The sequence below is a fragment of the Hypomesus nipponensis genome, chromosome 18 (genome assembly GCF_054491055.1).
Source record: "Hypomesus nipponensis isolate SF chromosome 18, ASM5449105v1, whole genome shotgun sequence".
In the NCBI taxonomy this organism is placed as follows: domain Eukaryota; kingdom Metazoa; phylum Chordata; class Actinopteri; order Osmeriformes; family Osmeridae; genus Hypomesus; species Hypomesus nipponensis.
Window position 1 is genome coordinate 463,221 of NC_140378.1, and position 23,384 is coordinate 486,604.

The 23,384-nt window shown below is 39.8% G+C and overlaps 1 protein-coding gene across 6 annotated transcripts in view; it reads left to right on the top strand.

The window, feature by feature from the left end:
• Window positions 1–23,384, top strand: part of urb1 (URB1 ribosome biogenesis homolog) — an 83,918-nt gene that overhangs the window by 46,799 nt on the left and 13,735 nt on the right. For 4 of the 6 annotated variants that reach the window (XM_084680144.1, XM_084680147.1, XM_084680146.1 and 1 more), the window contains exons 25-31: window positions 13,000–13,055; window positions 13,425–13,615; window positions 13,718–13,828; window positions 14,245–14,308; window positions 19,673–20,025; window positions 20,108–20,268; window positions 20,370–20,481. In XM_084680144.1, the coding sequence (XP_084536270.1) occupies window positions 13,000–13,055; window positions 13,425–13,615; window positions 13,718–13,828; window positions 14,245–14,308; window positions 19,673–20,025; window positions 20,108–20,268; window positions 20,370–20,481 (1,048 nt within the window). The remainder of the gene's footprint in view (window positions 1–12,999; window positions 13,056–13,424; window positions 13,616–13,717; window positions 13,829–14,244; window positions 14,309–19,672; window positions 20,026–20,107; window positions 20,269–20,369; window positions 20,482–23,384) is intronic. The other 2 variants (XM_084680148.1, XM_084680149.1) reach the window with 1 other exon arrangement.

The window sequence follows — 23,384 nt, forward strand, 5'->3', positions numbered from 1 at the left end:
TGCCTTCGGCTAGGACAAAACTTTTGTTCTCTCACATATATTATTATTATTATTGTTTATTTTCGCCCCCCTAAGCCTCAGTCAATATTTGGACTACATAGACAGCATTGGTGTCAAAAGGTTCGTCTTGGTAGCTATTGCGTTGGTTATATTTTTATTAACGTTCCGTTGGATGGTTAAGTTCAAAGTACGTTTTTGTGGCGAAAAGTGAAGCTAACGGTGGCTAACTTGCTAGCCACAGTCACTGACGTTACTAACGTCACGAAAACACGCATGACTACCTGTAGCAGAACATTTGTTTCGCATCTGTTAACTTGGGGTATAACAAGGTTAACTATAGCTTTACTGCAAGGCAGATGCCCGACGAGGTGTCCAATGTCACCTGATAATGGACGATGCGGAGGCGTGAACCGTCCGACGCGCAGGGGAGGCAGATGAACGAATCGTTGATCCGAAGACAAGGTTGGGAGGTGAACGATTCGTTCATCTGCCCGGTACGAGTCTTTGGATTGTTTTTCACGTGACCTGCATAGGCTCAGTACTGGTAGCTACCATTTCAAATCATACAAACTGTCATGATACGTTATTTTAATGCAGGAATTTCTTTTAAAATAGTATCTGCTGTTTTACATGCACTAACGTGAGAATATGATATGTATTTGCAGTGGATGTATTTAGGCCAGAGAATTGGCAATAAAATGTTGAGCAACAGGCTGTATACAGGCCCGGTTCTTGCCAGCTCTGGAAGGGCGTTCTGGTAGCTATCTTGAGTGGGCAGCTATGATGATAAATTATCCAGATTTGTATCCAGAAAATTAAACCAGTTCCAGTGATGAAGCAATAAACCAATAGAGGGTGTAGAATTTGTCTTTGATACATCAGCCCCCACGCCATGTTACGGTTCCATGGAAAGGGGAAGTTCTCGTGTGAATCAATTTTCCTTGGTATCAATGTGTCTTTAAGATGGGTTCCATTAAAGTTAATAACTCCCTAATCAGAATCCGAATTTGGTTTATTTGCCATGTAGGTTTACACAAACACATAATTTACTGTGGCAGAAAGGTGCAAACAATAAACACATCCAGATCTTAAATTTCCGTTCATTATTGTTCATTATTATCCACAGCGGCTTACTATAACTAATTTGTGCGACCAAATCTTGTTTTGCGCCAGTAACTGAAAAAGCTAGTAGCGCAAGTGTCACCAGTGGAAAAGGTTAGTGTAGAGTAGGGATGGGCGATATGGCCTAAAATCCATATTGCGATAACGATTTATATCACGATATATAAATTATAATAGAACCATTTCAGTACAGGTTACATAGACCCTAAGAAAGCCAAACTTCTAAATGTATTATTTTATTTTAAGAAAGAAACATGTGTAGTTTTGAGAACATTTATTGTGCAAAAATGCATTGTTGTAATTATACAACATAATATTGCAGAGTAAGTAAGTAAGACTTTATTTATATAGCGCATTTCATACAGGAATTGCAGCTCAAAGTGCTTTACATAAAATCAACAAAAACAATAATACAAGTGATAAAAGTAATAGATCTAAAACATATAACAAACCAGACTAGCCGCACTGTATCTCCAGAGTAAAATTATAATAATAATAGAAACTACAGAATACAAAAAATACAGTAACTCAACAAAAATTGATAAAATGTAACGCATAAGCAATAGTGCAAGTCAAACACAAGCCGCAATCTTTGTGGGAATGCAAAGCAAATCTGTTAAAACAATAATATAACTACTACCAGTTGTAAGGCCCTTCTGAGATAAAAATTACTTAAATGCTTTGGTAAAAAGGTAGGTTTTAAGCTGTCTTTTAAAAATGTCTAGCATATTTGCTTCTCTGATATTTATCGGTAATTTATTCCATAGTTTTGGGGCGTAATTGGCAAAGGCAGCATCACCAATCTTCTTATGGCTGCTTCGGGCTACCTCTAATAGGCCTGCGTTTGATGATCGCAGTGTTCTAGCTGGTGTGTAGTTTATAAGAGAGTTAGCAATTGTCCGTGTAGAGCTTTGTATGTTAGGAATAGGACCTAAAAGTCAATTCTGAAGGTAACAGGGAGCCAGTGTAAAGTAGCTAAGACAGGACTAATGTGTTCTCTCCTTTTAGTTTTGGTTAATAATCTAGCTGCAGAATTTTGAATGAGCTGTAGTCTTTCAGTGTTTTTTGGGGGAAGACCAGTGAAAAGTGCGTTACAGTAGTCCAGCCGGCTGGATATAAAAGCATGAATTAACTTCTCTGCATCATTTTGGTCTATGAATGGTCGTACCTTTGCTATGTTCCTCAGGTGAAAGAAAGCAGTTTTGGTCACTTTATTAATGTGGGAGTTGAAATTCAAATCTGATTCCAGGATTACACCGAGACTTGTCACCTCTGGTTTAAGCCAGGGGGTTAAACTTCCTAGATTCTTAGTAAGCATCTCTCTTTTGGATTTGGGGCCACATAATAGGACTTCAGTTTTGTCTTCATTTAATTTAAGAAAGTTATCATTCATCCATTTGTTTATTGCCAACAGGCAGCTGGTAATGGAATTGATGGCCGTTGCATCGTTGGGTTCAGTGGATATATATAGTTGTGTGTCGTCCGCATAGCTATGGAAATTCATGTTATGTTCTCTGATTATGTCACCGAGTGATTACATATAAAGAGAGAAAAGTAATGGACCTAGGCAGCTTCCTTGAGCAACCACGTAGCAGTTCTCATGTTTCTTAGACCTATGGTCTCCTAAACTAACATAAAACTTCCTTCCTGTGATATATGATTTCATCCAGTTCAATACACTATCCGTGAACCCAATAAGCTTTTCCAGTCTATTGATTAGGATGTTGTGATCAATGGTATCAAATGCTGCACTGAGATCTAAAAGGATAAGGATAGAGACTTTATTTGCATCAGAGTTTAGTCTGAGGTCGTTAATTATTTTGGTGAGAGCAGTTTCAGTACTGTGATATTTTCTTCAAGAAAATAATTTAGTTGGACTGAAACTATCTTTTTCAGTACTTTACTAATAAATAGAAGGTTTGATATTGGTCTGTAATTTGCAAGTAGACTGTTATCCAATTTGGGTTTCTTTTAATAGGGGCTTTACAACAGCTGATTTGAAAGCATCTGGGACGACGCCAGTTCTAAGGGATGTGTTCTCTAGCACCGGACCTGAGACACTATCAAACACTCGCTTAAAGAACGTTGTGGGTATAGGATCAATATCTGAGGTTGTGGAGTTAGATTCACTGACAATTTTTGTGATACAGGTAAATGTGCTCATGGTTATGTTGCAGAATCTACTGATGTCAGTTTTGATTCCACTATTACTAGTACTAGCTCTGATCAGTTATTTTCTTCTTGAAGAACAAAGCAAGCTCTTCACATTTAACTGCTGAGGATGGCGAGGGGGTAGGGACAGTGTTTAGCAGCTGGTCAATGGTGGAGAAAAGAACTCTGGAGTTTCTGGCATTTTCTGTTATAATGTTGGAAAAATATTCTCTCCTTGCTATACGGATGGTTTTGTTATAGGTGGTTAGTCTATCTTTGTAGATATTGTAGTGGATAGTGATCTTTGTTTTCCTCCATTTTGTCTCTGCTGCACGGCACTTTCTTTTCGTTTCACTAACATTTTTATTTTTCAGCCATGGGGAGGTTCTGCTTGTGGACTTATTTTTGGTTTTCAGTGGTGCAACAGAGTCTAACACAGATAATAGTGCATCATTGAGGTTCTCTACCATTTCATTCAGAGAGCAATCATGATTAGTTGGTTCATATACAGCAAATTGTTCAGAAAATGTCATCATAGCTGTATTGTCTAAATATCTTCTTTGGACTAAATTCTTTTGTGGTTTTTGTTGGGATAATTTCCACATTAAAAAGTATACAATGATGGTCTGAGAGGGGTAGATCAGTTATTGAGATATTATTGATATTTAGTCCAGTTGTTATCACTAGATCTAGTGTGTTTCCGTGCCGGTCTGTTATGTGTTGAGTTAGATTGAGACTGTGTAGGAGATTTAAGAGCTCAATAGTTCTTGGGTCGGCTTTTTTATTTACTTGGATATTTAAGTCTCCGTTTGAAACTACTTTGTCATATCTAGTGACACATAGTGATAATAGTTCAGAGAATTCTTGTATGAATATTGGCGAGTGCTTGGGTGGCCGATATATAATGACAAAAAGTATTGATTCGGTTTTGAGCTCTATAGCAAGATATTCATATGAGGTGAATTCACCTAGCTCAGTGATTTTGAACAATAGTTCAGAGGAGAAGATAGCTGCGACTCCTCCACATTTTTTGGATTTCCTAGAAACTTGGTGGAAGCTGTAATCTGGCGGACACGCTTCTATCAAAGTTGCTGTTGCCGTGTCATTGTTTAGCCAGGTTTCTGTTAAACAGATGCAGTCTAATTTGTTTTCTTTGACCAGATCATTAACTAGAAATGTTTTGTTATTTAGTGATCTAACATTTAGAAGGGCCAGTTTCATCTGTGGGGTATTAACAGATAAAACAGGGGTTGTAAATCTGTTTGAAGAATATGGATAGTTCTGTGACTTCTAACACGAGTTTCAGGTTTGTAACCATGCATTTTACCATGCCGTTTTCTGTTTGTGATGATGACCGGTATGTCTAATGAAATAGCATGGTGGCTGTCCTAGCGTAGCTTTTCGCTGGGAAAGTCTATGTCACTGAGCTGTTCCATCAGAAGGGAATTCTTCCGGGGGGTGCAGATCTGTGCAAGGCCCATGTCCTTGCAGGAGGCTGTTTGAATGTTCTGTTCTGTGCCATGGGAGGTTGTTTGGAATGTGTCAGTCAACTTAGACACAACAGGGATCGGGGGAGCAACTTGATTTGTGGTCAGGAGCACGTGACTGATGTTTGCTGTTAGTAGTTGAGATCCTCTACGGTTTGGGTGGAGTCCGTCAGCTTGAAAACGGTCTGTACAGTTCCAGAACACATTGAAATTATCGATAAATCCTAGTTTGTGTGCCAGACAGACGTTGCCAACCATGTGTTGAAAGATAGTAGTCGACTGAAGGCTTCTTTTCCTCTTCGAAAGCATGCAATTGGTCCACTGATGAATACATCTTGATATCTGTTGAGTGTGTTCGGTAGCTGGGTGAAATGTTTTTGAAGGATTTCAGTGCCAGTTTTCTTGTGTAGGATATCAAATGAGCCAGTGTGGATGATAATCTTAGGGTTGTTTGGTTTAATGTTGAGGATTTTATGTATTTGCCAGTTTAACATGTGCCGTCATGGCATCTCCAATCAAGATAGTGGACATATGTGGTGTTGTGTTTGCATTTCTAACGTTTGCCTTATTTGTAGCTGTGGAGCCAGTTCTTATCTTATTTGGGTTAGCAATGATAGGTCCTTGTGCCAGACCAAGGTTAGCCACTGTGTCCGTGCTAGCAATAGATTCTACAGTGCTAGCAGCGTTAGCTCCTCTAAGAGCTGATGGGCTGTGGATAGTCATACCTTGGATCTTTATAATCCTGTGATATTGTTGTCTGATTAGACTTGATACGGGGTCGAACAGCGCCCCGAGAGGGGCTTGGAGTAAAATGGGGGACTCCCGGTCGTAGCAGACGTGTAGTAGCTACCATCATGGTGTGTCTGCAATCCGGGATCTTCATGTTGGTTAGCTGCGTGGCTAGCACTCCTGTGCCTCTTCGCCTTGGATTCCACACACAGAAAGTTCCCAGTGGTTCAAATCTGTTTCTGAGTGGGACAGGAGGAGAGGTGATGCGGGAAGAGTTTCTGCCTCGCTTTTTTTGGCTTTTTATCCTTGGCGCCAGTCCCATCTCCGATGAAGGTAGAGACAGCGCTAGGCCTCTTTGGTTTAGCGCCGAGAGCAGGCCATGACTCATCTGGTCCATCGGCCGGTGGAGAGAAAGCTGGTTCCAAGGGTGGCTCATTAGCCGGTAGCTTAGCCTCCAGGCTAGGTAGCATGGAATCTATAAAGTCTTCGTTCTCTCAGATATTTAAGAGGGTTCTGACTCTTAACTCCAGTTTGACTATCCTCTGAGTAAGTTGTTTGCAGTCGTTGCAAGCCATAGTTCTACAGGGTACATGCTTTACCTTGCTTGCCTGTGGTCAGTCTGGGAGAGCAGCCCAAAATACTTCTGTTCTCCTTGGGCTTCAGTCCCTCAGGTTGTTCCTTTTTGTTGTTGTAGTCAATTCACTTGATTTTGAATAATATCATCGAAAACTATCCAAATTACTGAAACTTCAGAGCATTTCTCAGTGAAGCCAAGCAGGGAAGCAACCAGGGAATGTCAGGGGGTGGAGAGGGAAAGAAAATGCGACTGCCTTCGTTGAGAGCAAGATTGTGAGAGTGTCTTTTTAGTTAAGGAACAGACACTGTACTGAAAATACTTTTAGTATCAGGCAAAGAAAATGATTTTGATGATCTTTATATAAAAGCCTTTCAAACAAAGTTTGAACATGCAGCCTAATGTAACGCATTTGGTTTTAAACATTTTGTTCTTGTAATGAAATAAAAACGGGTGTCTTGTTAATAAAGGAACGGATACTATGAATTAGTACTTCAAATTAAAACATAATAAAGTACAAAATTAAATAATAATATTTTTTGGGAATAAAGAAAATACTTCCAGTATAAGGCACATATGTCGACTAAAGAAAATGTTTCAAGAATAAAAGTTTCTTTACAGTAGTGTCATGCCATAGACAGTAAAAAGAACAAAACGGTGCAAAAGGCACCAAATGTAGTTTTAGTTATTTTCTTAAAGGACACACAAGATGCACAGAATAGGAAAAACTGGTGTCTTCTCAATTAAAAAGCAACACAACAACAAATCTTAAAATCGGGCACTCACTGAGATTGTGTTTACACCATTTGTCATTTGTGAGGCCCTAAAGATTATTTGCCAGGAACACAAGCTTGTCCACAGTCTCTGGCTTCAACAGAGACCGGTGGCATGTAACAATGTTGCCATCAATGCTAAATGCCCTTTCTGAAGGAGCACTTGTGGCTGGGATACAGAGATATTTCTGGGCCAGTCTTGCCACCCTTGGAAAATTAGCTTGGTACACCCGCCACCAGTCCAGTGGGTCAGTCTCTCCATCAACCTGCATTGTCTGCAGGTAACTTTTTAGCTCCACTTCGATGGCCTCTGTCAGCAAGAGCAGCTGTGCCATCGGAGGCCTTTTTGAAAAAGCTTCCCAGGCTCCGTTTCACCCTCTTGGATTGCCTCTCAACAGCTACTTCAGCACCACCAGCAGCTTCAGCACCATCAGCTGCAGCTTCTGTGCTTGTGTGTGGCTCTGTGACTGTTGCAGCTTGCACCTCCAACAGTGACAGAATTTCTGCTACCGCTCTGGTCTTGATGAACTCTTGGTGGTCATCAGCCATATATTTACCTTTGAACCGTGGGTCGTCCAAGGAGGCCATATCCAGCAAGTCAACCGTTACTGGGTCTGAGTATTTCTTGTTTAAGTACCCCAGGATGACTTTTTTCATGTCTGTGGTCAGCTCTGTGTCATCATCAGATGCAGCAAGAACAGTGTTTTTGAAAAGATGGAGAACGGGTTTGATGTTCGACACACTGACATACTCTTCTCCAGACAGCGCGTCTGTGACTTCCAGCAGTGGGCCGATGGTCTTGCTTATAGATTCCAAGACATCTGTATCTTGCCAAGTGGGTACCAGGTGTCTGGTTTTCCTGTTTGCTTTCAGTACCTGTGATAGGGCCTTCTCTTGTCTCTTGACTACCTGCTAGTGCTACTTGTTAGCCTCCTAATTGTACATTTTAAAGCCATAATATAGCATTTGTCATATAGTTTTTGTCTATTGGAAAATAGTCGGTTGGAATGTTCAGAATCACGTGTGACGGTACTCTGTGGGGCCCGCTTTCGAACGATCACATGTGTGACGCTACTAATTAACAGGTTAACACAAATGCAACAACATTAAAATAGCATTGGCTTTAGAACTGAACTGAGGCAAATTCTACATCTCTAAACGCAAATGCAACATTATATTATGCACAAAATGTTTTAACCTACCGATGGCGAGGTGCAGCCTGTGCCCGAAGCATTGCAGCCTGGTCCAATCATTCAGAGACGCTGCCTTGACCACGTTCGTTCCATTATCAGTAGTGATGCATACTTGGCGTTTTTCTTTTAAACCCCAGGACTCAAGCGATTCCTTGAGTCCATGTGCTATCTCCTCGGCCGTATGTTCAGCAGGAAAGTACGACGTCTGCAAACACCGGCTGCCAAGATTCCAATTGTCCACTATATAGTGAATGGTCAGGCTGATGAAGGGCTCCATGGTACGGCTGGACCACAGGTCCGTCGTAGTGGCAAAGTATTTCAAGTCACACAGCTCTTTTTGAACCTTTTTGCGGAACTCGGCATATCATTTTGGCATCTCCGTTTCTGTGAAATACTTGCGGCTTGGCACTTCGTAACGTTGATCGATAGCCTTGATCATGGCTTTAAAGCCGCGCCTCTCTACAGTTTGAGACGGGACCATGTCCTTACACAAGTAAAAATGTATGGCCCTTGTAATTTCAGTCCATCGCGGGCTCTTTCTACCGTAAGGAGTACCTTTCGAAAATGCCTTCTGGATGGAGGTCTGGATCTGTTGTTGTTGGATCTGATGCCGCCCTGCGTTCTTCGAATTGCATCTTGGCTGTATTGCCTGGCAATGCTGGTATTCAGTAGCATGTTTGGTTTTGAGGTGGTAGAAAAGATTGGTTGTGTTTCCTTTCTTAGCCAGAACTGTTGCCACACACACTTTACAAAGTATAGTTTGCTGCTGTTTGTCGGACGTCTTAAATCCTAACCAAGTCCAAATAATGGACGTTGCACCGGTCTTTTTAACCAGCTCCTCTGTTTCGCTTACATCCATGTTTGCTCAAGATGATGAATACGAAGACGCGTTGCATCCTTAAAATTTTGCGGGTAGTTTGCATCATCAACATGCATTATCGCGATGCATGTTGCAATTTGCAAAGTGCAATATAATTAAAATCTCTATCATAGGCCAATTTTGTATCATTTATATCGCATATCGTTTATATCGCCCATTCCTAGTGTAGAGACCTGTAAGCTTCAAAGGGGGTTCTTTATTAATGAATGTATGCAATATGAGTAGGCTAAATGCCTGAAAATATCACGAGAAGGAAAAAACATAAAATTACGTTTAAGTCAGAGATTAGGTCAATTTTTACACCGGTCTGCCAAATCTGTTTTGATTCAACTATGAGGCTGCTGACTTTAACGACCCAAATAACGATCTAAAGGTCTAAAAGTGCTCAAACCTTCACCATAATTTAAAGTAGTGTACTTTCACAAACCCAATCAATGGTTGTAGATTAAAATGTGTAGAAATAGGTGAAATGACTTACCAAACGTGGCTGCCTCCAACACGGCCATCAGGCGATTCCTGTTGAAAACAACAATGACTGCCGAAAAATTATTTATATTTGTAACGGTGGGCTGCGATTGGAAGCTAAATGAAACAGGAGCTAAAAACCAAGGAGTGAGTGTGGGGGCTTGGTCAGCCCACAATTTCCAGAAAGGTTGTGTGTGTGTCTCGCGAAGCTCATGCGTGTGTCAAGGGGCAGGATGAGTCTGCGCGCGCTGTGGAGCAATTACATTTAATTCAATCATATTTTGACATATCAAGGTGAAATTGCGTATGGTACTTCAGAATGATGTCATCTTGAAGCCAATGAGGTTTGAAAAACCATCAGTCAATTATATTTGATATTGAGGAAATGTGGACATTTACATAAATACACCCCTTTCAGCCATTTTGTATTAAATTTCATTTTATTCCCAAACTATAGGCAGACATGTATTGACATGATTTGTACACATAAAAAATCAGATACAAAAATGTTGTGGTCATTTATATGATATACCGTATTTCTTCGATTAAACGCTGCAGTGTTTATTACACAATGGTCATTTTTGGTGCAGTGTTTAATCAAGGGCGGAGTTTATTCGAGGGCGGTGTTTAATTAGTAAGAGAGATTTAGTGAATTGTACCTGAAGTGCGGCCATAGACAAACAAAGAATAGACAAGGAGGTCAAACACAATGCCTAGTATAACATTTATATTGTGTATAAATCTGAAATAGCATGCAGAAACTTCTTACACTTTAGCTTTCAAACAGAAAGCTGTGCAGAAAGCATTCAACAGCAGCAAAAAATCTGTAGCACGCGAACTTGGAGTTGATGAAAGGCGGATTTGTGAGTGCTGAAGTCAGCTACCTCGCTATATTGTACATGTAATTGTCGCCATTACATTATTAATGATTTGTTTTCAACCAATGTCATAGTTTAGAATGATATAATTGCATTCAGTATTATGTGACTTTATTTGGTACGAGTACAGTGCCTTTATTTTGAAGGCCTTGGAACGCTTGTGAGTGAGAGTCGACAAGCTAACAGAAAGGGAAGCACGGACAATTTAATGCTCCTATAAAAGTTTAAGGTTGTTATAGCTGATTTTAGCGATCTAAGGAAACCTCTTTTCCCTTGTGTACAGCATGCAGCCAACGAGGTATGTTGTTGTTGTGTGTCTGTATTTTACTTTGGTGAATGTTATTTACATGCTGCGCATGTCATTTTATGTTCATATTAAGCTAATGTGGTCTTTATTTTCTTGTTACTTAGTTTTCACAGTGGATTTGTACAAGAAGCTTCAAATAAACCTGTAGCAATAAAGCCACTCGTGTCTTTCAGTGCTTCGAGGGAATTATAGTACAGGTGATTTACTTACGCAAAAACTGGCGGCGTTTATTACACAATGTTCATTTTTGGTGCAGCGTTTATTCAAGTGCAGCGTTTATTTGAGGGCGGCGTTTAATCGAAGAAATACGTTACTTTTTAAAACATTTTTTTATCTCAACAGTTATATCTGTATCAGAATGTAATACATAGATTAAAAAATATATTGTTGGGGTAAAGAAATGGTTGGAGTTACGGTTAATTAAAACGTAATGATTCTGGTTGACGATCTAGTCACTTCTACTAGAAGGTCCATAGTGCAAAGCATGTACTTAGTAAATACAAACACCTGCAAACATTTTATTACATGGGATAGTATGTCTGAAGATCCTTGGTGGATCTTCATGAAGAATCTCATTGCATCGTTAGTGAAAGTAAGTGGAACATGACTGATACCTAGCTAATTAACAAACTATATTTGTACACTACAACCCTTGACACTAGCTAGTTAATGTAGCTATTAGATGGTGAACATTAACACACAACAAGTTAGTTAAGTGAGCAAGTAAGTTGGATTAGAAGCCACTGTTAAATATGTGTGAAAAATAACCTTACCTGTTGGAGATAGGTTAGCCAGTCCATATCGAGGTAGAAAATGGTAACACTTTTTTAAGGGTGCTCCGATAAGGTTTTTGGGGTCTGATCAACAATTGCTGAAAGCAGTATCGGCCGATACCAATACTGTAGTCCATTTAGAGGCAACTTAAACCATAGAAGCCTATGGTTGGCGTTTAACAGCTTAGAACTTAAAAAATATAGCTTTCCTGTTTAATAAATAACAGAACCAGAACAGTCTTTATAAATTGACTATAAAAATATAAAACTATAAAAACTGAGGCAAAAAAGGCAACTATAATATTTTTAATAGATATTTATATATCTTAATTGGGCATTTAAGCATTTCAAATGATTGCTAAGCCCTTACCGACACTGTAGTAAGCTGTCGCCATTTTAAAAACTATGAGCTCTCCAACTTTTCAAGTTCAAAAATTATTTAAAGGTAATCAAATGCTTGGGCGACACGTATAAATCCACAATGTTTGTAGTAGAGTGACAGTTGAAAGGTATAGAGTTTTGTGATGCTGAATTGTCACAAATGTAAAGAAGTTGGTATTTAGATTTTCTTTTTCATCCATGTTTCATGTTTAATTCTTCCTGTAATGTTTTGAATGATTTGATTAGGGTTCACAAACATGTTACAAACGTCTACACTGTGCAGGTTCTAGGGCTGTCTCGACTAAGATTTTCTTTGGTCGACCAAGACTCAACAAAAAAGTCGGAAAATCGACTAATCGAAATTTGAAACACTTAAAAAAATATATTAAAAAAATTACGTACAAAAAATTTTGCGATCTGACTCAATGGCTGCTGGACATTGCAGATTCAGCCGCTAATAGCCTACTAATAATAAGACTTGTATCACTAGTCCTGTTGTAACTGAATGCCGGTGGTATTTAGTATCTCTTACAATGTACTAGCTACAAATTAAAAATATTGTTTGTTTCACATGCAAATCATCAGAACGCGCTTATCACTGCCTGAACTTGCAGCATGCAAACTTAAGTAGAAGCTGAGTGGGGAACGGTGCAACAGAGAAAGATTTTGTTGTCTTGGCCGGAGAAGTTAATGTTATTCAATTTGGATGTGATTCTTATAATAGGCATATTAATTTTTCAACCCAGTGCGTTAGCATGAGCGAAGTAGGGCTAGGCCAACTAATATTTTCCGGTGGTAGGCTACATCATATTCGATGTTGAACTATGAAAAATAAACCGTTGTTGGCAGAGTTTGCATTCAACGTTTTTCGAGTCACCCAGTACTTTGTAAATGTAAATTTACTTTAATGAAATGCTGCCATAACAGATTCCTTTGCCATTTTGACTAATAACACCGACAAAGTAGGCTATGGCAGGGTTTGTAGTTCTGCAGCCACTTGTGCTTGTGCCGTGTACAAAATACCAAAACAAAACAAAGTGCAGATGAACAAAAGGAAATAGTAACACATTTTCTTTTTAAATTACATATTTTTAGAGTTGCTTTATTTGTCTTAAATAGCCTAATATAATCTACAATTTCTGTAGAACATTTCATTAATTCAGCAATGATGACACAAGCGTAGATCATCTTAGTCGACCAAGCGCATATCGACCAGAAAAACGACTAATTGACTGAGTGGGGACAGCCCTAGCAGGTTCACTGTAATGATTCATGTGTTTGTTCAGGCTTTTGCAGATGTCACAGCAATCGAATGGAATGGTTTTGTGAAGACTGGACTGAAGTGAGTTGATTATTCAGAAATCCAGTCTAGCTTTATAAGAATAAAGCGATAGCTCATCATTCAGCTAGAATTTGTGAATGGACAAATTGAAAGAATCTAGGTTCAAAGTTCATGTTTGATCTATAGAGCATCCCACTTCAGGGTGAATTGCAACATAATTGCTGCCAATTCTTCCAACCAAGACTGCATTCTAGGAATGCACTAACCCTGCAATAAAATGTACACTGTATAGCAATAAAGCATTGTATGAACTTTTGTTTAAAAAAGGATGGTGTAGAGATATAAGTTGTAGATAATTAATACATTAAATGATTAATTTGATGTGTGAATCCTAAATCCTTGTATCTAAAATGCAGTTTCCTTTTTCAGGTATCGATACAGATGCCCTCTCTTCCTTAGAACTCTGAACAGGTTTCTGGATGTCATGTATGATGGCAGGGATACCCTCACAGACCTGTTGCCCTTAGTTACTATGCACATGATGATCAGCAGCCACTCTCTGTTCTTATCCACCATGCTGGGTTCAGAAGTGGACATCTGTGGAGACTGGCAGGCTAAAGGTGACAGGGCAACTACTAAATTTAAAATGTTCTACCCTACAATTACTTTACGCTTGCTTTACACGATCAGATCATAAGATTCAGTTGTATGTCTGGTTTCAGAAGCTTTGGTGTCTCTCTTATTAACCTTGGTGAAGAAGTGTCCTGCAGTCTGCAACCTCAACCACTTTGTTGTGCTTTTGGGAGCATATGGAGGGACACTGTGCATTTCAGGTACACATTTTCTTCTTTACAGTTCACCCCAAAATCAAAAATGTTCCTCTTGCCTGTTGTACTATTTGTCCATTTGGATTGTTTGATTTGCCAAGTTTTGTAGATACTGGCTATGGAGATGACGACCTTCTCTCAAATATCATGGTACTAGGTTGGGCTTATCTTGTGCTCAAAACACCCCAAAAATATATTTTACAGCTATATCTGGCAAAACTTTGGCAGGAAAGGCAATGTACAAATACAAATCTATAACATTTTACAGACGAGGTTTACAGATGTGGAAAAGTGTTACCCTTTCATGAAAATGATTGACTGTTTACCTATTGGATTGATGAAAAGCATTGAAGCAGTCTTGAGGACAGGCTGAATATCGCAACATTATTTACAGTCTTAAATGATTTTGTTTCTGTTTGCAGATCAGAAACTTTTACTCCTTCTACAAGAGTACGAACAAAACAACATCAGTATGATAGATTTCCAGTAAGTGTCATTATTGTTGTAAACAATTAAGCCATGTTTAATTGAATGTCTGCCAACTGATGGCTTTGTGAGAGGATACATGTTTTGAATGTCCACAATAACATCTTAAAGCTCTCTCTTGGAAGTCGCTTTGGATAAAAGCATCTGCTAAATGCATAAATGTAAATGTAAACATCAGTACATATCAAAGAGTAACACTTAACCTCTACCACAACCTTAAGTACTCGAGTTACAACTGCATTTGGTTGTTTCACATCCTCTGAGGTACATGCCTCTTGGTGAATATGGCCAAAACTCTCAGTACTCAAACACAGCTGTAAGACTATTGGAGTTGAACACTTGAAGCAAATTGACCCATGAGTCTACAGACAGGGACGTTGTTACTGACATGTTTTGATCGCTAGATGGCGCTTGTTGCATGGAGCAATGGCACGGTTTGTTTTGTTAGTGAGTGTTTATTTCATTTGAGCGTTTATTGGCTAAAGATAGTCAAGCATGTTGCGGGTTAGGCTAGACTGCAGTTGGTCTGTAGCCCGACATTTCAAAAAAGAATTGTCGGCTGGCAAGATTGCGTTGTTGTCCCCAGTCAAAGGTATAAACAAACACACAGGGACATCATAAACATTCAATGGTTTAAATCAGTGGTTTGTTACATGCATGTTCGTTACCAGGCTTCTACAGAGCTAGATAACGACCCTTTTATTGGAATCATGTGTGTTGGTGCAGGGAAACATCTAAAACATGCAGGACAGGGGGTCCCTGAGGACAGGGTTGAGAAACACTGTTCTAAATAGATCCAGTTATACTGGCAAAACATGTAATGTTCTGAATTTATTTTCAGAACACAGTTCAAGTATTGCAAAGATGAGAGCGAATTGTTTGTTGGTGCTTAGCCTATTTAATTTAACAACTTTCGGAATGAGAAGACACAGTGGATAATATGTCAGAAATAATATCAAACTGGTTGAGAATTTGTATTTTGGTTTTATGCAGGCTATTGGATTACTGTAACATTGGGACTCCAGTTTTAAGTGTAGATGGCGGGTTACGCAAGGGCAGTAGCACATGCAAAACAAGAGTTGCATTTGATAAGTCAATAGGTGGCCTATCTACTACAACTAGCTTGACAGGTCATTTAGAATAGCCTATGTTTTGTTCCTATTACATCTCTGGATAGGCTATAATTAAATTAGGGCTGTGAAAAATAACGCGTTAACGCGTTATGATTAAATTACAGGATTAATTTGTTATTTTTGTTTAATGCATTTAACGAAATATTACCACAATTCCACCCAATCTGCAACTTCTGGATGAGAATTTCGTGTTCCAAAAAAACTAAGATGGAACATCCAATAAAACCAAAGTGATATGCACACTCTGCGGCAGGGCTCCATACTGCGACCAAATGGTCGCATTTTGCGACCAGTTTTTGAGACAGTGCAAGCAGTTTTTACAAGCACTCGCGCATGTGCGACCTAAAAATTTTGAATTCATTGGGTGCACACGTTAGCAACAACGCATAGATACGACGTTCTAGTAAGACAGCGATATCAGCTTTCCTTCTGCATTAGTACCGTAGCTTAAAGTCTAGGAAAGTTGAGGCTATTTTTCGCTAGGTACCTATAAACCTAGCTAAAAGTCTTGGAAAGTTTAGGATATTTTTGCTAGGTTCCTACGAACATGTCTTTATCTGCCAGACAAGTGGGTTCCCCTTCGTTCTTTTGGTGAGCAGTTTCACGAGCCCTTCTTACTCGGCGTCATGGAGCCTAGCAGCTAAATACTTATTTAGCACTAGCGTTGCAACTGTATCCCTGCCTGTGTTTGAGCTGTTGCGCTGTTATACTCGGCAAGTATCGTGTTGTGGTGTCAGAGGACTGATCAAAAAGTGCATCATACATTTAAGTCATTTAGCTAAGACTTGCATGTACAGTACGTAATGTCACATTATATAATGTATTTAAACTCAAGCTTATATGGTGCGTCGCAGGGGCGATTCTAGGATCAGACCTTTAGGGGTGCTCAGCCCCCAATGAGAATGTGACATGAATACAGTGCCTTGCAAAAGTGCTAAACGTAAACCCCCTTGCTAATATAAATCCCTAATTTCACTGGATAACAATTAATACATGTATGTATTATTATGCAAAATATTGAATGAAAAAACAAAGGATGTCCCTTTCTTCATGAACTACCAGCATCAAATGATAATAAACAATATATTTAAGAAAATATTTAAATAATATTAGGAGTGCTTGAGCACACGCAAAATCAAAGACGCACACTAATTACAAAAGTTCAGAAAATCAGTAATATGTGATTAATCATGATTAATCCACAGAAACCTGTGATTAATTGGATTAAACATTGTAATCATTTCACAGCCCTAAATTAAATGTTTTGGTCCGGATTAAGAGATTCAAGAGAACCGAACTACAAGTGTGAACACGACAGTCATAAACTCCGCCAGCGTTAAGTAGTAGCCTAATTAGAAACTAGCATAGAGTTTTAGCCCCATTTCATGTCGATGTACACAAGCCACAGTCAAATGTATTGTTCAGGGAGCAAACATTTGAGAGTAGGATAAACGGGACAGCAAGCAGAGATCATAGCTTCTAGCTTAAAAGTTCCAAACTAATAGGCTACACTTCTCTCATTTTTACAATACTTGGACCGTGCCCTGTCAATAAATAAAGAACAATAACTGTTTTTCCAGGATAACTGGATCCATCAGATCCTTGAATGTTTTGAGACAATTTCAATAGCTCCTTCTATAGACACATAAACTATAGTTTTAGTCAATTGTCAATTTTAGAAAAGAGAATCTCTCTTGGAATGGAAGAAAAAAAATCTCCCTCGATCTGGGGCTCCATCCAAGATCTCACCTTGTGAAGTTGCAATGATCATGAGAATGATTAGGAATCAGCCCAGAACTACACGAGAGGATCTTGTCAATTATCTCAAGGCAGCCGGGACCATGGTCACCAAGAAAACAATTGGTAACACACTACGCTGTGAAGGATTGAAATCATGCAGCGCCCGCATGGTCCCCTTCTCAAGAAAGCACATGTACAGGCCCGTCTGAAGTATGTCAATGAACATCTGAAGGATTCAGAGGAGAATTTGGTCAAAGTGTTGTGGTAAGATGAGGCCAAAATCAAGCTCTTTGGCGTCAACTCAACTTGCCGTGTTTGGAGGAGGAATGCTGCCTATGACCCCAAGAACACCATCCCCACCTTCAAACACAGAGGTGGAAACATTGGGCCTCATTCTCGAACATTTTCTGAAGTTTCTTCTGAAAAATTCTTACTGGCTTTGGAAAAACAATGTAAGAAAAAAACATCCGCCAGACGCTTGAAAATATGTTCCTACGCAGCAGAAGTTTTCTCAGCTTTGCTCCCCGGGGAAGAGTTTTCTTAAGTTGAAAGCGCGTCCTCGTGCTCCTGAATTTGCATACATACACGCCCCGACAGCTCCTTATAAGGGCACGCAACAGCAGTGACGTGTGCAGTCAGAATCGACACAATTAGGAAAGAAACAGGAACGCAAGTTATGTCCAAGCGAAAAGCAACCGGTGCACAGGTGCATTGGTGCAACATCATACCAGTAAGATGAGCAGTGGAATTGTTCTCCACTGGATCTAACAGTGTGCACACTAAGCAAGGTCAATTATTATAATTATTTAAATCCGAGGATGTCTGTTATGGCAAGCCATTTTATCATTTAACCAATGTATTCTTGATATCCAAAATGCAATTCTTGATATTAAGAATTCAAATTTTGGATATCAAGAATTCATTGGTTAAATGATTAAACGGCTTGCCATAGTCTGTAGAGTTGATGTGAACGCAATCACCAACGATTTCTCATAACTTATTAACACTTCAAACACGGACAGTTTTCTTAAACGCGATTTCTTTAATCCTTGTGGTTTTTTAAGGAATCGCATTTGAGACGACTCTGGCCAATTTACGGCTGCTATTTAGAGTTCGGAAAGTCTTATAAAGTTCAGAACAAATCCCAGATGAGAACTTTCATGAATGCCAAATGTTTTCCTAAATCCAATTCGGAAGAAATTCCTTAATACAGTGACAGTTTGACTCCATACCAAGTGTCCCACAGTTCTCTGAAGTTGCATCTCTCTCCAGAGCAGTAGATAATAAAGCCACAGGGGTTGGCCAGCCAAATGGTCAACTGTCCTTTGTGTGGTCATCTTCAAACAATACTTTTAATTAACACAAACAATGAAAAAGGACACAGTCCTTCTAGCCAAAGTTCAGAGCAACTGCCTCAATAGCCCCTGACCTCTGACCAGAGGACAGAAGGCCATATAAGATGCTTCATCCTTCCCCCAGGGCAAACTGCCCACAGAGCCATCAGTACCTCACATTCCTTTGAACTCAACTTAATTATCTTCCCTTCCTGTCACTTACCAATGAACATAGAGGCTTATAGATTACATACACATACATCTATGCATATGCCCTAAAATTCCCCCACAGGGGACAGGACAACTTAACTGCATCAAAGGGACGATGGACGGGGCCATGTACCGTCAAATCTTGGGTAAGAACCTCCTTCCCTCAGCCAGGGCATAAAAAATGGGTCGCAGAATGGATATTTCAGCATGACGAAAAATAGACGGCCAAGGCAACAAAGGAGTGGCTCAAGAAGAAGCACATTGAGGTCCTGGAGTGGCATAGCTAGTCTCCAGACCTTAATCCCTTAGAAAATATGTGGATGGAGCTGAAGATTCGAGTTGCCAAACGTCAGCCCTCAAAACAGTGGGACAGAATCCCTCCTGAGATGTGTGCAACCTAGTGGCCAACTACAAGAAACATATGACCTCTGTGATTGCCAACAAGGGTTTTGCCACCGAGTACTAAGTCATGTATTGCAGAGGTGTCAATTACTTTTTCACTCATTAAAATGCAAATTAATTTATAATAATTGAGGTGTTTTTATGGATTTTTTAGTTATTCTGTCTCTCAATATTTAAATAAACCTACCATAAAAAATTATAGACTGATCATATCTTTGTCAATGGGCAAATGTACAAAATCAGCAGGAGATCAAATATATTTGTTCCCTCACTGTAGCAATAATATAGTTGAGAGGGGCATACTGACAATAAAAAAATGAAAATATATATTTTCATGTATCAAGTGCAGAATCATTATGGGTTGATAGGAATATGTATGTCTATGAATGTGCATGTGTGTATACACATAGGTGTGGGTATGTAAGTATGTGTTTATGTATGTCTGTCAGTATACAGGTGTGAAACCCCTGGTATTAACTTAGAATGTTGAGCATTTAATTTTCAGTTTGTGTGTCAGTGTGTTAGAGATGTGTTGTGACCACCAGGTCTCTCCTCTGGGGCCCTGCAGCGGTAGAACACCACAAGGCAAAGAAAAGCTTGGGGCAGTCCCTTTGGCAGCAACCCAGCACAGAGGACCTACTGGACCTTCTGAAAGCTGAGAGGATGCTACACACAATCACCAATTTCCCCCAGCAACGCAGAATCATCCCAATGGTTTGTGAGCCACAGCCCTTCACCCAATATACATTAAGCTGTGCAATGGGCATTACATATCAAGACAATATCCTTAAACAGGAGGGAAAAGAGATGGTCTACAAAGACGACCAAGTGAAGGACCTTGAGAGTTTATATGACCCTTGCTTTCTCCTGCCACTCTTCAGTGCAATGCTACAGCCAGGTGACTATCTTATTCATGATTGTTAAAGATTGTATTGTAAGTTCGGTTCAAAGTAATTTACCATTTTATGTCTTTGTCATAGAGTCAGTGATTGACTGCTTGAAGTTTGTATCCAGCCATGCCCTTGGGTTGGTAATGGTGGCCCTGAGTAGTTATGACTCAAAGTTGAGGGCAGCAGCCTATCAAGTTCTGGCCTGCTTCTGCCAGCACCTTGAGGGAGCTCGCTTCAAAGAGAAGAAACAAGTAAACAGACTGTGACTCTACGTTTTACTTTCTTTCATTCATCTACTATTGGTCAGTTCCAAACAAACTTGGTACATGTTTTCTGGCTTTTGTGCTTTTAGCTGCTTTATCTTATGGACACAGTCAAGAATGGCATCAAGCAACATAATCTCAGGCTCCCCCTTGTATGGACCAGTTACATCAGCAAGGCAGCCCATCAGATGCTAAAGCCTGGTGGGTATACAACACATTTTTCATCATGATGGCTCTGTGCTACCATAGGGCTGGGTGGTATGGCCTAAAATGTATATCGTATCATTTTGAAGCATGGACGGTAATGATATATTAAGGGTGGGAATCTTTAGGTACGTCACGATTCGATTCTAATAGATTCTTGGGGTCTTGATTCGATTAAAAATTGTTACATGATTTTGTAGATCAAATTTCTATTCAATATATGCTTATATTTGATTCCAGTTTGCTGTTTATTGTTACTTGTTTCTATTTGACTGGGATAGGCAGTTAATTGTTGAAGAAAAAAAAAACAATCCATCAAAACCTTGAAATGTATTGTTTTTCTTGCAGTTTAGTAAACTCAGTTATGAAAAAAATAAATATATTTTGACATTTGTGAAGCAATATGAATCACTAAACTGAATCGCGATACAAATGCAAATCATTTTTTTTCCCACCCCTACGATGTATATATAACAATATATTCATTTTCTTAACAGTTCTAGTCCATTTGTTCCAATAGAAGGCAATTTGTGGCTACTCTACTGCACTCACCAAATTTGAATGGAGTACGGCGGGTGTGTCGCATGAGTTCAGTGTTTCCAACTTTTGCAGTGCTTTGCCATGGAAGAACAGCTAATATATGTAGCTTTCATATCACCCCCCCCCCCCCCCCCCCACGCTACCACAATGGATTAGGATATAACAATCAAGATGTGCAGACTTTCAGATTTAATTTAAGGGTTTCTTCAAATGTTGTATGAACAGTAGGAATTGCAGCCATTTTAAACAAGTGCATAACACCCTGATTTTAGGGACTCGGGTTATCATAAATTGTCAATTTCAATACATGGTTGCCAATCCTTTGCAGTCAATTATGTCTTAAGTCTGGAACCCGTAGACTAGGGCTGCACGATTAATCGAAATTTAATGACGATCACGATTTCGGCTTCCCACAATCAAGTTCACGTGATCGAGAGATATTTAAAATGCGTCATTCCATTAATAGAACGCTCCATATCAAAGTTATTCTTTGCAAAGCCAATCTAGCGCTCCGTAAACCAATAGGTGTGTTCAACATCGGCTGCGGCTGCATGAAACAACCAGCGAGAGTTGCCGCTTGCAGTCGGGGAGGAATTATAAACGGCTCTGTAAAGTCGGAAAATTTGTCATTATATGTATTAGGCTATGATAAACTCTTTCTCCAATCTGTGGGCTGCAGCCGGCTGCGGCGCTGCATAGAGTCAAATACACCTAATGTCTGATCACGAGATGTTCCCTGCACCACGCAGGTTAGTTTCTAGATGTAGACGGTTACAGAGGACAGAGGCCCCGTCCACACTAGCCCGAGTACATTTAAAAACGCATACATATGTCTGCGTTTGCACCTCCCGTCCACACTAAAAAGGCGTATTCGAACACTGAAAACTGAGCTTTTCGAATATGCTCCCCTAGCCGGAGACATTTGAAAATGCCGGGTTCGCGTATAGTGTGGACGGGGTCCACAGAGCTTTGCAAGGTGAAAGAAATATGCTGCTCCATCTCTATAATTTATTTACCAGTTTAGTTAGTGTACTTAAGGTACAAGTATTATCACTTAAGGCCGATTTATACTTCTGCGTTTTTACGCACACGGGGAACGCCCTCTCCTTCAAGAAACGCCCTCTGCGTGTCTTCGTAGAGCCCTCGCAGAGCTCTGCGTGCGCCTCCTGATTTTCCTGACTATCCGTCTGTCTGTGCGTCTTTTTACGGATACCCCTTGGCTATGATTGGTCCGTATTGCGTCAGGGGTGGGGGGCGGGGTTGCCGTGACCAACAAGAGAACAGAATCCTTTGACCGCCATTGTTGTACGTTTTTACAACTCTTATTTCAGCTAAACAGTACATGTAAATCAGCATCTGAATAAAAATGTGACGAGAAATGGACAGTGTAGCTGCTGAAAATTTGCTTATTTTATTGATGAAATGGTTCATTTGTAAATTTGCTCCGCCTTTTCGATAACCTAGCTAGCATCGCAGTGCAGCGTCATCTACTGTTCTGGCTGTGAATTGCTTTCAGCACGCAGAGCCGTCGGAGTAGTATAAATTCAACCAGTCCGTCCGACTCTGTGCGTGCGTCTGTCCGTTAACGGAGACGCAGAAGTATAAATCGGCCTTTAGTAGATACGCATTACTCCTACCCAGAAGGCGAGTGTTGTACTCTGTGTGCCTGAACGATAGGGGGACAAGGCAGAGAAGACGGTTTAAACCAAACATAGAGCGGCAGTTCTGGGTGAGACCTGGCTGAACAGCTAGCTGGTGGGGACCATTTTAAAACACCAAATAGTATTGCCAGAGGAGTATGTAAACAGGGCACCGTGGCGGGAGGGAGGGGCAGGAGTGGCGTAACCATAACAAAGATTGTCATATACCCGTGTTAGTGTGGACGGCAAACATTTGGAAAACAATATGAAAACGCAATTGTGGACGGAGATCGTTTGTTTTTTATTGATATTAATATATTGTATATTTTGAGTTTTATTCACATCCATTCTGCAGGTACAATGCATTGTGACAAAAAAATTTGATTAGGTTAAAATCAACAAATAATCGTGATAATTAATCATGATCTCAATATTGATCAAAATAACCGTGATTATAATTTTGGCCATAATCGTGCAGCCCTACCGTAGACCACCAAATGCTAGGTTTCTTTGCTGGTGATGCTGACCTATATGCGTATATATGTCATCAAATCAACTAACCAACATCTTAATCGCAGACTTCATCAGTGGCACTGCACTAGTAATCCTACTCCATTTGTGTGATGATTTGAAGTCCCTATAGTACTTTGCTAAATGTCGTGATGGCCTCAATGATGGTTACTCTACACATCAAATCATTCCATGTTGTGCTGATTGCGG